The sequence below is a fragment of the Cyanistes caeruleus genome, chromosome 3 (assembly GCF_971803275.1).
Source record: "Cyanistes caeruleus chromosome 3, bCyaCae1.hap1.1, whole genome shotgun sequence".
NCBI classification, from domain to species: domain Eukaryota; kingdom Metazoa; phylum Chordata; class Aves; order Passeriformes; family Paridae; genus Cyanistes; species Cyanistes caeruleus.
In genome coordinates this window covers 16294035-16308474 of record NC_141703.1, presented here as the reverse complement: position 1 = coordinate 16308474, position 14440 = coordinate 16294035, and the positions used below count along the sequence as shown (strand labels likewise).

At 44.1% G+C, this 14440-nt stretch overlaps 1 protein-coding gene across 4 annotated transcripts in view; it reads left to right on the top strand.

The window, feature by feature from the left end:
- NHS (NHS actin remodeling regulator) overlaps positions 1–14440 on the top strand; it is a 246541-nt gene that overhangs the window by 208783 nt on the left and 23318 nt on the right. For all 4 annotated transcript variants that reach the window (XM_086879995.1, XM_086879993.1, XM_086879994.1 and 1 more), the window contains exons 2-3: positions 11197–11349; positions 13531–13664. In XM_086879995.1, coding sequence (XP_086736121.1) covers positions 11197–11349; positions 13531–13664 — 287 coding nt within the window. The remainder of the gene's footprint in view (positions 1–11196; positions 11350–13530; positions 13665–14440) is intronic.

Below are 14440 nucleotides of genomic sequence, written 5' to 3'. Positions count from 1 at the left end.
CTTTGAAGACTTCCTGCCCAATGTTGCTGTCAGTGCAGTCATTCCATGGTGGTATTTGATAATTGCCAGTAGGCATTGACACCTGACATTTCTGTTCTGTTTTTGACTGGATGCAATGAAATGTAGCCATTTCAGCCATGCCTTCTGGTCTTCTTCTTCGTGTGCAGGGCTTGGTACACACTCATAATTAAATGTCTGCCCACACTTAAAGGTGATCATTGTATATGAACATTAAGGAGAAATTGTTTGCCACTCTGTATTTGCTGTGCTAAAGCTGACGTGTTGAAAGCTGCCTCGTCCTGGGTCCGAGGCGTGCACAAAGGCAGAGGAGTTACAAATGTGTGAGAATTAGCTGTTTGCAGCTATGTTCTGGATGACAGCTCTCACCAGAGAGTGGTCCACACCCCTGCAGCCTCTGACAAACCCTGAAGCTCTTCAGCAGATGTGGCTTTTCAGAAACCCCATCAGAACTCAATTAGGCTTTGTGCATGAATATGTGGCTTAATAGTATAAATGTGAGTACAAACAATAGGATATGGTTTGGGCTCATAAAGCCATATTAGCCATAACAATGAAGCTTAGCCTATGTTATGATCTTTATTAACACCCTACGACACTTTAAAAGAAGTAAATGCTTTAAAATTTATTTTAGTTTAAATGTTTCCATGCTGCATTTTATGTACTAGTTGCCATGGGCTGTGATGTCTCACTTTGAAGTGGGAGTTAGTGGGTCAGCGTGAGCCATAGGGGCTCCCCAGCTGGCATGGTTACAGGTTTGCACCTCTGCAGGGACACAGCTGCCAATGCTCACCTCCTGCTTCAATTTGAAAGCTGGCATTTGCCATTTGGAGCTTGTGGACCATCTGAGGTAAGCAAGGGCTTGAAATACAAGAAAAAACAGTAGAAAAAACAGTTCAAGTTTGAAGAAAAAATTTTACTGCCTAAGGTGAGTAAGCTGAGAACATGTTATTCAAATAATAACAACAGTGGGAAAATAATTTATCTTGACATAAGTTATTCATCCTGCAGTCTAGATATACAACATCACTGACAGAGTTTCCAAATGTTGTCTGGATGGATTTCTTTAAAAAGTAATCCAGTGTAACTTGGTGTCTTTGTGTAGAAAGTCTTTTTGTCTGTGTATAGAAAGTACTGTAAGTAATACAGGCCATAACATATATTGTAACACATCCATGCTTTGTGGATTAAGGGCTAATTTCAAACCCAAAAGGCCTGGAGGGGAGAGGCTGCAATTCCTGGGTAAGAGCTGGAGCTCTGGCAGCGAGGGGTGCTGGAACATGTGCTTGGCATCACAGGGTGGGTGGAAGTGATTCACAAGAACTCTAAGATTGCCTAAATCCTAATCAGGTTTTTTCATTAAAAACAATTCCCTTGAGAAAATATAGAAGTGAAAGAGGCATAAATCCTTATTTTCAGGCAGCTCTCCTTCCTCTTACAAAACAAAAGGACTGTGTTCTCTATTGCTTCAACAAATGAAACTGCAATTCAGCTGGCCTTGTTCTCTGAACTCTTAGAGCCCGGTTTGCTCTAATGTTTAACAGAAGTGTCCCGTCAGAAGTGGGACTGGGGAAGGACAGTGTGGAAAGAAGACCCTTCTCTTGGCCCAGAGCAATCTGGTCTAATGAAAGGTGTTCCTGCCCACAGAAGGGAGTTGGAACTACGTGATCTCTGGACTTACAGCCCAGTCCAGTCTGTGGTTCTGTGATTTGTGGGCTGATTCAGATGGTTGTCTGAAACTGGGCTTCAAGTAAATGGCTTGGGAGGCATGAGCCAGACCTAACATCTGAGGAGGCGGGTAGTGGAGGATTTGGGTATTTACCGAGACTGGGGAAGAGTTATACTGAAAGAAGAGCTACACCATGACCTGGTTGTATCTCTAACTGCACCTCTGTGCCAGCCAGCTCTGGGCCACCATCAGGGTGGCTCCAGAGAAACCTTGTGGAGGAGTGTGTGGGATTTTTGTTGCTTGTCCCAAGAAACACACTGCCTTACTATTCTGGGGAGGAAGCTATTCAGAGATAGGGATAGAGAGACAGAGCAAGGTCTCTCAATTCCTCTGAAGAACAGACTTATGGAGCTGCAGCAGCAGCAAGAATATTCTCCAGAGGAAGAAAAAAAGTAGTTGCTTTTGGTCCCCCTGAGATGCTTGACTTGGTCTTCCACTGAAGGGCTGTGAGTAATTGGAAGGGACATGTTGTAATAGTGTTTACATAGTATTGCATAGTATTTACTAAATAGAATGGAAAGAAACTGTTGCTACTTACCTCGACTTGCAGTTAAGTGTCATCCAAGGCATCTAGCCAAGCACACTGAAAAGGACTGATGGGAAGGAAGAAGAGTGAAATACAAGCCACTGTGTCTACTCCTAACACATGGCTTGTTGTTCCTGACTCTCGGGGCTTTGATTCCTCAGCCTACAGGCAGTGCCAGTGGAAGGGAAGAGGGGCCTGGCTCATTCATTTTCTGTGCAAATTGGTGGTTTTGATTCTAAATGTTGCTTCTGAGAATCAAGAGAAGGTATGGAGACTAAGTCTTAGAGCTTAGATGGAAGGTTGTAGTTTTTGAAAATTTCAAGAAAAACAGAAATACATTTGTTGTACCTAGAATAAGTCATCTGAATCTTATCTTCCAGTATGGCAAGCACAACATATTCTTTGTTGAGTATCATCTACCAGTGTGCTTTTTCAAGGTTCATGATGTTTTACGGGTGGTCTCTAGGTTCACAAGTGTGGAGAGGTTGTTCATACTGTGGATGCTGATCTGGAAACATGGCTGATGTGGAAATGACCAAGTCTCTGCTCTTCTTGAAAAGGGGATGTGCAGCATAGACTGAGAGGGCTATTACTTGAAAATGACCACTTCAGGTGCAAATATTCAGAAAGAAATATGCAGGGAAATTGAACGTTTTGAGTAGAAAAATAGGCAGGATACCCTAAAGCTGCTACCACAAACCAGTTTGGCCTACCATAAAGTTGTTTATAGGATGTTTTTTTCACAAGGCGAGCATTAACTATGATAGATAGAATAGGAAATTAATTTTGTAGTGCTTTGTTCTTGAGTGCTGGCATGTGAAATCAAGGTGACTGATCTGAGAGCAACATCACAGTGAACAGCACACTTCTCTGTGATAAAAAGGAGAGCATTATGGTGACCTGCTGGAGCAACTCAGGCAAGCTTAGTAGTGATTTGGGCTGAGTCAGTATAGGAGAAAAATAGCAAAGCAGTGGGAGAGAATTGCAAAGGATGTCTAAAAGCATACTTAAAAAGTGTGTTATCGAGACCACACACACTACACTTCTGGAGATAAGAGAATTTATCTTGCTGCATATCCAGAGTGAGGGTAATGTGAAGGGTCAACACAGGAAGAAATCTGTGTTGACAAGCACTGAAAGTGTGTCAAATTGAAAGAAGTGCTTTCAACTAATTAAGCATGTAGGGCTGGAAGGGCTCTCTTGGGACACTGACTTCAGCTACATGCTCTGGAGTGTGTGTACACAAATACATAGACGTGTGTGTATGTGAGATGCCATATCATCCCTGCTGAAACAATCCATCCTTACCATAAGGTCCAGTAACCTTAAATAGTTCTGGTTTGGGTTTTTCTCTAAGTCTGTTTATGCCTTCACTATTTTACTGGTTAATTAGCTCTTTGTTTTCTCATGGAGCATGACAGCAATCTGAATTGAATATGAAATTAATATTACTGCAGAACAGTTGACCTAACAGCAGCCTTAAGCTTGCTAGGCAAGACTGTCACATTGTCTGCCTTTTTTTTTTTTTACCATTACCCTGCAGGGCACTCTTGGAGGCTGTGAAAAACATAGACCTGAGAACAGGTATAAAAGGAAAGGAAGAAATCACCTGCTAGAAAACTTCACAGGAATGGAGGCTTGAACATATAAAGTACTCTGTATTTCTGTGAGGTTATTGTCTATCCTTCAGTGACAGCTTTGAAATACTTTGAAATACAAAGTTGCATTCTGGCCACTGTAACATATTTGAAAGAGTTAGGAAAAGCAGTTTAGAATATGTTCAAACACCACCAGCAGTGGTTGAAGGCAGCAAAGCAAAGACCAGGATTAGCATGTGGTACTCTTCACATAAGTGCATATTGCTTAACAGCCTAATCTTCTTACGTGTATAAGAACCACAGCCCTCTTGAATTATGTCTGTTGTGCCAGTCAACCAAACATCAGGTAAATGCAAAATTCAGGGATCTGCTCGTGGAAATGACACCCAAATCATATGCTTTCCAGTATTTTAATCTCTCCTGCTACCTGAATGCCAAATATGGATGGGGTTTTGCCCACTTGTCCTTTTTCCTCCTGAATAGCTGTTATTTCCATGGGTAGCATGATGCAAGGCAGAAAAATGCCACAGGGATGTGGCGCAGAAACTGTGATTGAAACATGAGAGATTTCACTGTATTGGCAGGAAATAAAACAATACAAAGAGCATAAAAGATTGTGGTCTTTTTCAACAGATTCTGCTGTCAGTGAGATTTCTGCCTTTTTGCTTGAGTTTGAAAAATTTGCTGAATTGTCTATCCATGAGTACAGAACAGAATAATAATTGTACTCATGCTGTTGCCCACATGTAGCTAAAGACTTAACTTGTTTTGTCATGTCTCCCCTCCTGTTTTTCTAGAGGGCAGCTGCAGCCTGCACAGACACAGTTGTGCTGGCTTTGATTTGCATGTGCAAGTGCCAGTGGCAGGGCAGATGTGGTGATCCAGGCTTCCAGTCCAGATCGGTTGCCCAAACCATCTCTGGGAGTCTGTGTGTCACTGGAGCTTTCCACTCACATCCATCCTGAACTCAGGTTGCACAACACAAAAACTCCTCAGAAATACTCTGCATTTCTTCTCTGATAAAAGCAATAAGAAATAATGATGCACAAGGCCATTAAAAAACGTGTTTTCCAGCACAGGCGTCCAGAGAGAAGGAGCCAAGGAGCAAACCACCTAAAGTGGGCCATCAGTCACCCACAGCCCCGTGACAGTGGGCACTGTGAAGACTGAAAGGGAAATGTCTACCGTGAACAGCACCCTCACAAATACACAGAATACACAAGGAAAACAGGAACAAAAGGTGTGGCCAAGGACTGGGGCATCCTGTCTATCGTTTGAACAAATCCCAAAGATGTACTTGGTTGGTGAGGAGATGTGGTTTGGCATGCAGTTTTCTCTTTCATTGAGTTGGGCATCTCTTGTCTTACACGAGAGATGTGCTGAGAAAGCTCTGTGAAGACCTGCCTCATTTCTCACTCGTCCCAGGGAAGACTTGTCCCAGCTTCCCATGGAAGAGATGGACTGGGAAGCACAGGAAGGGTCCTCAGCAGCCTCTGCAGTGCCAAGGAACCAGACTGCTGGTCACATTTGCATCATCTCTCCTTGCCCCATCAAAAGAGCTTTCGAAAATAAACCCATCACTGTCAAGTGTTGCCCTGGCACTGACTTGGTGGTAAAAAAGCGTGGCATCCTGCCCCTGCCAGGGTGACCCTGATTTCCAAGGACACTGGGGTATGTCCCAGATTCTAGCTGCAGTCACTCTTTTCTAGAGGTATGACGGAATTTATGTGCATACCCATGCTTGGAGGTGCAGTCACTGAAGTTACAGTGAGGTTGCCATTATTCAGCTGGGTGCTGGAAAAGCTGACAAGCCTTATTTGCTACAAACAGAAGCCCCACCAACACACTCCCTTTGTGTGGGCATTTTCCAATTGTTAGCAAGGACAGGACAGCAAAGTAGTTCATCCAAATAGCTACTCACAGTTCCTGCTGGTGGAGTTTGCCATTGGCAAATGGGGAAATGTCTGGGTGTATGCATGGCTGGGAGGGAACACAATGGTTGAAAGCAGAGTGATTGTCCCACCTTTGAGGAGCTCCAGACTCTGGTGTCCCTGCTGGGTAAGCCTGGCACTCTCTTTGCCATCACTGGGAAGCAGCAGCTGCAGAGGGAGCTGCTTTGAAAGTACTGAGCTTGCTGATGGATGTGGGACATGAACAGCAAAGAAGCAACTAGATTCTTACCAGTGTTGTAGGCTTAAACCCCCTGGGTGCTCCAGTGGTTACACGAGTACATTGGGGGAAGCGTACATTCGAGACATGGAGGGCTATAAATAAAATTCACATCAGACTCAGCACTTGCCTCAATGAAACATTTATGCACTAAATTGCATGATGAAGTTGGATGTGCTGCCAGGCTGCCTAGTCTTTGAGATAATCTGGTCTTCCTCAGAATTAATTTTCTTGCAATGTTTTGCACACAAACACAGCAGGCAGTAACTCACTGCTGACCTGGGCAGTAGCTGAGGAAGAGGCTGATCACATTGAGTTCTGCTGCTGCTGGCATAGACCTATTTATGCAAAGTTGGATGAACATCCAGCTTTCTTATGACATTGAATCACACAAGAAAAAGTCACCATTTTTACATGAAATACCTAGAAAAAATGGCATATGCTAAAATGACAGGTCAGCCACCTTAAAGCTGGAGAAAAAGGGCTTTCCTAGGCAGAGCCTGGGGTGGGGCTGCTGACCACAGCAACCTTTGGGTGCATCCTGTACCCCTGCAGCAGGGTGTGCAAAGAGGTGGAGTTTCACTCAGTGCACAGCCCCCAGCATTTCTGCCTCCTGCAAAGGGCTTGGCTCATTACAGCATCTCTTTAGCATAACTGGGCTCTGGAATAGCCTTATTTTTAGTCTGATCCTTTTCAATTTTGGGTTCTGTCTTTTGGAATCTGGATACTTTAATAAGGATTCAGCAGCTGCCAGTTTTCAGCTTTGCCTGTGCAGAATTCAGGGCTGACAGCTCTGGGCACTGGCCCTTAACATGTAGGCAACTTCCTTGCTTGCTGCTCCAATTCCCTCCAGGCTGCACACTTTTTCACACCTTACAACAAATCGTGTTTTCTCTCTGAACCAGGAAATAAAGGAAATTATCTTTTTTTCTTTCTTCCCCTGACAGGTAATAGCAACTATAATACAGATAGAAATAATAGAAAGTTGAGAAACAGAAGGATCTGGGAAAGGGGGAGGGAAGTGTCTGTAGAAGCAGACGGAGTTGTGGGGGGAAACCCCTGGATCTATCAAATAAATAGAGCAGAAATCTTTCTTGCTTGGCCTTTGTGGTGTTATTATTAGAACAACCACGCCTGAGTGCACTAAAGCCGCACAACCTTCAAGCATCCACATCCAACTCTGCTATGGCAGGATCCTTTTTCTGCTTGGCTAAAAGAGGGAGAGAATGAGAGGATGTGAAGATGAGAAGGATCTGTAAATGATAAATACAATCAACTTCAATAAAACAGCTATTTGGAAATCTTCAAATATCTTCTCATAAGAGCCATTAGTGTATGTCTGTTTGACATTGGTTGTTAGGAAACTAGCCAATGTTAATGGATCCACAGAATGGAATGGAGAATCCATTTAAATGGTCTCTTGTCGTTTTGTCATCCCACAAGACAAAAGACCCCAATTACTTTAACTCAGGAATGAAATGAAGTGATTGTTTATATGATTCACTTGTATAGTTTAAATTGATCAAAGCACACACAAAAATATGTTAACAGTCTATATCTGATGCCTGAAATGAAGTATTTCCTATCTCTGTATTGGCTTTTTTTCTCATTCAGTGAGATGTCCAGCTGTTAATTGTTTAAAGACTGTGGCTTTACAGTTTTTGTATTGCTTTATTTATTATGCATGTTACGATGGTGCTGAGGGGCTACAGCCACGCGCAGGCTCGGCACTGTAAAAACAGCCTGCAGTGTAAAACACTGAGTAAAGGAAATGCTGGCTGAAAGAGATACCTTATCCTCATTTCACAGACCAGAGATATAGGGAGTCTTAATATTTAACGCTAACTCTTAGCAGAAGCATATGGTGAAGCTTTGACTGCACATTTCTTCTAGATCTCAGCCCAGTGGTCTTTTGTCTGCTGAATTACCCTGCCACAGGGTTGGCTTTTTTCTTTCAGTGGAAGTAAGAGATTCAGTCCTGTGAAGAAAATTAGATATTCAGTAGTCCTTAAAGCTCACAGTGCACTCCTGTGTTGCATCCTCTGGCTTCAGCTCCCAGCAATGGTGCCTAGTTCCCAGGGGCAATCAGTGAAGGCCAGGCAAAATGTCATTGCAGAAGAACAGGCAATGTGCAAAGGACAGGAAAGGACATGCAAAGAACAATGTGCAAGGGATGAAATGGAAGCAGGTCCTTTTGGCAGGCTTTTACTTGCTGGTTAGCTTTTTCCCTCTTTCCTCTTTCCTGGAGTTTTTTTTCCAGAGCTTTGCTGCACTGAGGTTGGGATGCTGTTCCTCAAACATCCAGACTAATTGCATTTATTGTGGGTTTATACCTACTTATCCTTGGGCCAGCATTGTCCTCCACCCTACCCAGTGCTGCTCCCTCCCTCTGAGCTTCTTCCTCACTGCAGGCTGCGAACATTCGTCCCCTTGCAGCTTTTTTTACCAGTACTTCTAGTTTCTATTCTGGACCTCCTAGAAAATCCACTCCAGCTTTGGAGTATTTTAAAGGATTGGTCAGTTCAGAGAGTATTGTGCAATATTTCTGCTTTCTTGGTATCAGGGGGTATATTTCCTGTTACCATGAATCAGAAATCCTGCAGGGAAAGGTGAGAAGGCATGCATGGGTGCTGGCTGGGACCATAGCACAGCGTACTGTAAGCTTCTTAATGCCCTATCATTTGAAGATAAGCAATGTATTTGTGATTTTTCTTCTCGGACAGCACTGTGCACAGCTCTGCCAGGTCTGTTGGCTAAGGGAGACTTGTTGGGTGGCTAAGAGGTCATGCTGTTTTATCTGTCAGCAGCAATGTGTGTCTACAGCAGTAGGTGTGTAGCAGGGCTTGCATGAACTTGGTTTCATCTTTAAGTCTCACAAAAGGATATTAACCCAACTCCTACTCTTGTTTGTAAAACACTGTTGCCAAGGCCAGAAGAGCTTTCTACAGGCTAAATTTTGCAGCAAAATCTATTCTTGTCTGATGAAATGTCTGAAAATTTCATAAGTAGGTAAAACTTTCCACTCACTCACTGATACTCATTGCAGACAACTACTAGCGCTTCAGCCTAGACAGATTTTTCTGGGAGTAGGAAAGAACTGCTTGTGCCTGCCTTTTCATTAGCCTCCAGGGTACCATTTGTGATCATGAATATCACATGCCCTAGGCAATACAAAGAATGGGTGGGGTTTGTGTACAAATTTTCATCCTGAGCTGAGATTCCCAAGAAGGAAGTGTGGCTCAAAACAGGATCAGGGCAAGTTGCTTTGTGTCTCAGTACCTTGTATGTAAAATAGACATAGTGCCTCATTTCCTTCAAGGGGTAAAGGATATATAAAATCAACTTGTGTGAGTGAGGTATTTCCCTACTGCAGTGGTAACAGACAGACAAGCCATCAAAAGCTCTGCCCGCAATTTGGCAACATTATGTTTTTGCAATGTCAAAAATTTAATTAGTAAATCCTCATGATGAACAAGCACTGACAGGTTGCCATCATTCATCCTAGTACCTTCCTCCACTATAATTCTTTTCCCCCTGGTGCCATTCCTTGCACTGACACCATGCCAGTTGCATGGAGCAGTCCTACAAATGTGCTGAAAAATGACTGAAACCCCACCTGCACAAATCCACTGAGAAGCAGAGCAAGGCTCCCCACCAGACAGAGAGTTGGGGGTCCCTTCATTTTTGCTGAAGCTCTAAGAACCTGAACATCAGCAGGTTTGTTCAGCATATCATACTACCACTTCAATCATGACGCCTACAAATTTTGGTGAACTGTTGGGTTTTTTTTCTAATCAAAGAAACTGATAGTCTCTCATCATCCCACACATGGCAGTGTGGTTCCTAGGTTTCTCTTCTGTTTGCTCCCTCATTCTTCTCCAACTGTACTTTCACAGTTCTTTCTCTATACAAAGCACTGGTATGCCCTCAGGCTGAGTGAATATTGTTTTGCATTAAAGAAAACAACAAAACAAGAAAGACAAAAGTATCTCCCCCACATTCTCTGCCATGATGCACTGGCTACCCTTCAAAAAATATAAGAGAGTGCAAAAGCAGGAAAGTAGATGAGAGCCCTGAAATATGCAAAGGAGAGGAGTGCATGGCCAGTAGGGGGATCAGTGTGAGGCACACTGGTCCTTTGGCTGCTGACTGAGAAGGCAAGCCCAGGAGCTATCTCCTGTGCATGAGGGTGCCTGCCTGTGTCAGTCTGCTGTCCTGTGAGCAGAGCAGCTCCTTGGCGTTAGATGAGTCTGTCTGTGTCAGTGCCTATGGTGGAAGGATCAAGCCCAGTGCTATAGCTGAGGATGTGCCACCTGCTCTGCTGCATTATGTGGGCTCAGGATGAGCCTGCTCCCTGCTGCTGGCCAGGACAGAGTGCTGGCAGCTCCCATGGCCCTCCACTCCTGCCTTGGCCCTTGGAAAGCTGTGTACCCTGAGGCTGGGAATAGTCCATGGGACTCCCATCAGTCCCAGCACTCCTGAGAAATTCTCTCAACCCTTTAGTGGACTTGATTCATATGATTTTCAGGGTCAGACTTGTGGGATTTCTCTTTAAGAGGAACTGAAGTGTTCCTGTCCCTCATAAGTTGCTGTCTATTAAAGGAAACTCTTTTGATAGGTGGCAGTCAAAGTATCTCAGCAGGGCAAGCAGTTAATCTCAGTCATTATGCCCTAGAAGGCAGTGAACTTGCAACCTGTGTCAGAAACTAGTTGTGTGTAATGTGATGTAGTGAAAGAATGCATTGGCAGGAGAACGAGTAAATGAAGACCTATTCCTCCCACAGCCTTTGCTCAAAATGTCACTGAAATGGAAAGATTGTGTAGCTTCTTTGCATTTTTGTTTTGCTGTCTATAAAAAGATTATCCCTTTGGTCCATTTATAGAAAAAGCTGATGTAGTATCATTTCACCTGATTGCCTCTATAGAGCCATTTGCAATCTGGTAAAAGGGCATTGCCTAAAGGCTAACTGGTATAACATGATGTGGAAACACAGAGAAGATAATGTTTGCTGCTATTTGATGGGAGTAAGGGTACTCTAACAAACCCAGTGCCAGTTCTTGACAATGCTGTTCCACACAAGAGCCTTTCCTTTCCAGCTAGGTTGATGGAAGAGAGACTAGGAGTCTTACGTTGCACTCTATTTTTCATCCTACAGCTGTCTCCAACCTTGATGCAGAGAGCAAACTGAGTGTCTATTACCGAGCGCCTTGGCATCAGCAAAGGAACATCTTTCTCCCCTCCACCAGACCGCCCTGCGTGGAGGAGCTGCACCACCACGCCAAGCAGCACCTGCGAGCCTTGCGCAGAGGTAGGTGCCACCCATGCTCCAGCCCCACACACGTAACACCTCTCCATGGTCCACTGCAGGCAGCAGAAGGATGCTCAGGCACAAGCACACACAACTGTGGGCACTGATCTGCACTGGGACTTAGGTACTCATGCTAAGAATCACAGAACTGTAGAATCACTGAATGGTTTGGGTTTGAAGGGACCTTACAGACTATCTATACCCAGCCTTCTTCACGAGGGCTGAAACTAGAGCCCAGTGGTATTAGTCACCACAAAAACAGAGCTGTCTGCTCAGGGTTTCCAAGCATGATACTGGAGGATGCTTGTGTTCTTCAAGAGTGGCAGCTGAAAGTCAGGTGATAGATGTCCTGGACAGCTTGGAAGGTTGGGCAGGTCTCCCCTTCCCAGGCTAGGGAACATTTTCTGACATTGCCTAACAAACTGCAGACCTGTGGTCTCAAAACAACACAGAGAGGAATCAAGAGCAACAGGGTCATAACTACCAGGTCACAACCTGGATCCTTGCCATTAAGAGAATTTACTAGATGCAAACATCTGGATGGTCCTACAACAACACATTGAAGGGAAGACAAAAGATGGGGAAAGGTCAGTTTTCACTGGGAACTTAACCAAGGGAAAATTATTACCAGGACTTAAGACAAAGCAGGCAAACAAGCCTGAATTTCTTCTGTGCCATAAGGAGAGGGAAAATCCATGCAGATCTTGCTTAAAATGTTCAGCAGCAGCCTCCTGCCTTGAAGCATTTTGCACCAACAGCTCTAATTACCTTGCTTATTTATTAGTGTTATTAGCTTATAATAATAATCGATTACTTAGAACTGCAGAGCATCTGTTAGCTGGATAAGATGTTGCAATTAATTACCCCATTTGACTGTCTCTACAGGTTTTAGGTCAGGATCACACTGTGGATGCAGTATGTCTTCATAGCATGGCAGAGGGTGATACAGCCAAATTGTATCCACAGTAGTGCTGGAGTAGAGCAGAAGTTCTTTTCTGTTCTCAGCAGCTCTGCTTTGCAGTTGTCCCAGAACCAGGCTGATCTTTGCCTGCCATCTTGTGGGCAGGAGAAATCCTGACAGCAGCATGGGAAGGCAGCTCCAGAAAATGTCTCATCATTTTTAAGTTACAAATCTCAGTTTTGGCAATTTCCCATCCTCCATAATTAATGGCAGCTGTTCAGGTTCAGCAGGCAGCTTTTCAAGTGCTGCTTTATCTTATTTTCCAAATAACTGCATATATGGGGATGAAATTTTAGTCTGAAATTTACTCTAAACATATTTATTGTGTCTCAACTCTCTCATCTATTAGAATTTCATTATCTCTTTAGCTGTTCAACCATGAGTAATTAAAGCTAAATTTTAGGTCACAAAACAGCTATCCTAGCAGCAAATATTATTGACTGGACCACAGCTAGTGGAACGGGTGAATATATGATCTCCTTTCACCAGTGCTCCATGCAGACAGCAATTATCAAACTGTCACCTAAAATTAGAGATGAGAAGTCCATGAACATTCTCCATTCATTTAGAAGGTTCCAGAGACTTGAGACTGATGCTGTAAGAGGATTGAATATTGTGAGCCCATGCTGAAGGAAGACTCCTGTGGGCCTAGTGTGGATAAAGATCTTGACCTTCCCAGGAAGATCTCCTTCATGCTGGAACCTGAGCATTACCATTGCAACAACCTTCATGATGTCAAGTTAATGCTCAGGACCTACCACTGCCATGCCAAAATCCCACCTGGAGCTATGTTTGTTTTTTTCCTCTCAGAGTAATATATTTTATGTGGGTAGAATGCAGGCATAGTTATTGCATCTCAATATTTCAAGGCAATAGGAGCTGCAGTTTCCTGTTAGAAATCAGTGCCTAGAAGTGCCTAGAAGGTAGCTCCATTGACTCTTGGGATCAATGGTATAAATCTCATTTGGAGACAATTCAGCTGCAGCACCTATGCTGGGGTGCATTGTATGGGCATTGCTCTTCTGGGCACACCATGTCCAGTAAGTGCCACTCCCCTTCAGCTGTAACAGGGGTCATATGTGCCAGTCCCTGGGGAACAGAAGAGCCTTTGTCTTTGGAGTCCACTGTTCTGTACCTGCCTCTGTTGTGCTGTTAATAGAGATATTTGTATGTTTTTTAACATTTTGAAAGACTTATATCTTCTTTCTCATCCAAAACAGAGCATCGAAGCCGAGGTGATAACAGAGAGCAAAAAGTCCAAGGCCCCATTGCTGTGGTGGCTCCCCCCTTTCCTCCCTTCCCTGCAATCTGCAGCCAAAAGAGGCAAGCGATAAAGGACCGGCATTTGATACCAGTAAGTCTTTCACTACAGCTACCACATACAAATACATTTTCAGCATGGTGGGACCTAAGTGTGACAGTGCTTCACAAGTGCCCCCTCCCCAAGCCGGTGCAGCTACAACAGAGCTGGCCTTAAAGACTGTCAGCAGGGTACCACAGGTCACAGCTCCCAGCAGACAGCCCCAGGGTGGCTGTTTTCAATCAGAAACCTCTAATTTTTTACCCGTGGCCAGTGCACATTCACACTCCTCCAGAAGTCCTCCACATTCACCACTCAGGCTGTGCAGGTAGCACTTTGAGGACCCTCCCATAATTTCAGAAAGTGCTGTAATTTCAACCCTGGCATTAGCATTGCCAGGAGCCAAGAGCTCAAGGGCTTTCAGTGCTGGATTGAGTCTTGTGTGTGTGCAGGAGGTTCAGGAGCATGACCCCAGCCACAAGGAGATGCACTTTCCATTGTCCTGTTTTGCAGCGTTCATCTCCATGTAGTTTTTTAGATGTTTCACGTCTCACACATGTCATTGCAACCAGCCAAGCAGGAATTCCAGCTGAAGATCTGGTCCTGTATGTCTGTGCTGACTTGCTGCTGCTGCAAAGATTTGAAATCGAGTTAGTGTTGGCAATATGGCATTTGTCATTGTTAGAGGAGACGTGCTAGATTGACAACTTTGATTAGGTCGGTAATTCCCACTGACTTCAGCTGGACTTTGGTATTTCTGTGGCTCTGGGTGTTTTAACTCAAAGAAGTGTCATAGTGGCTATGTTTTGCCCTGTACTAAGAGCCATTGC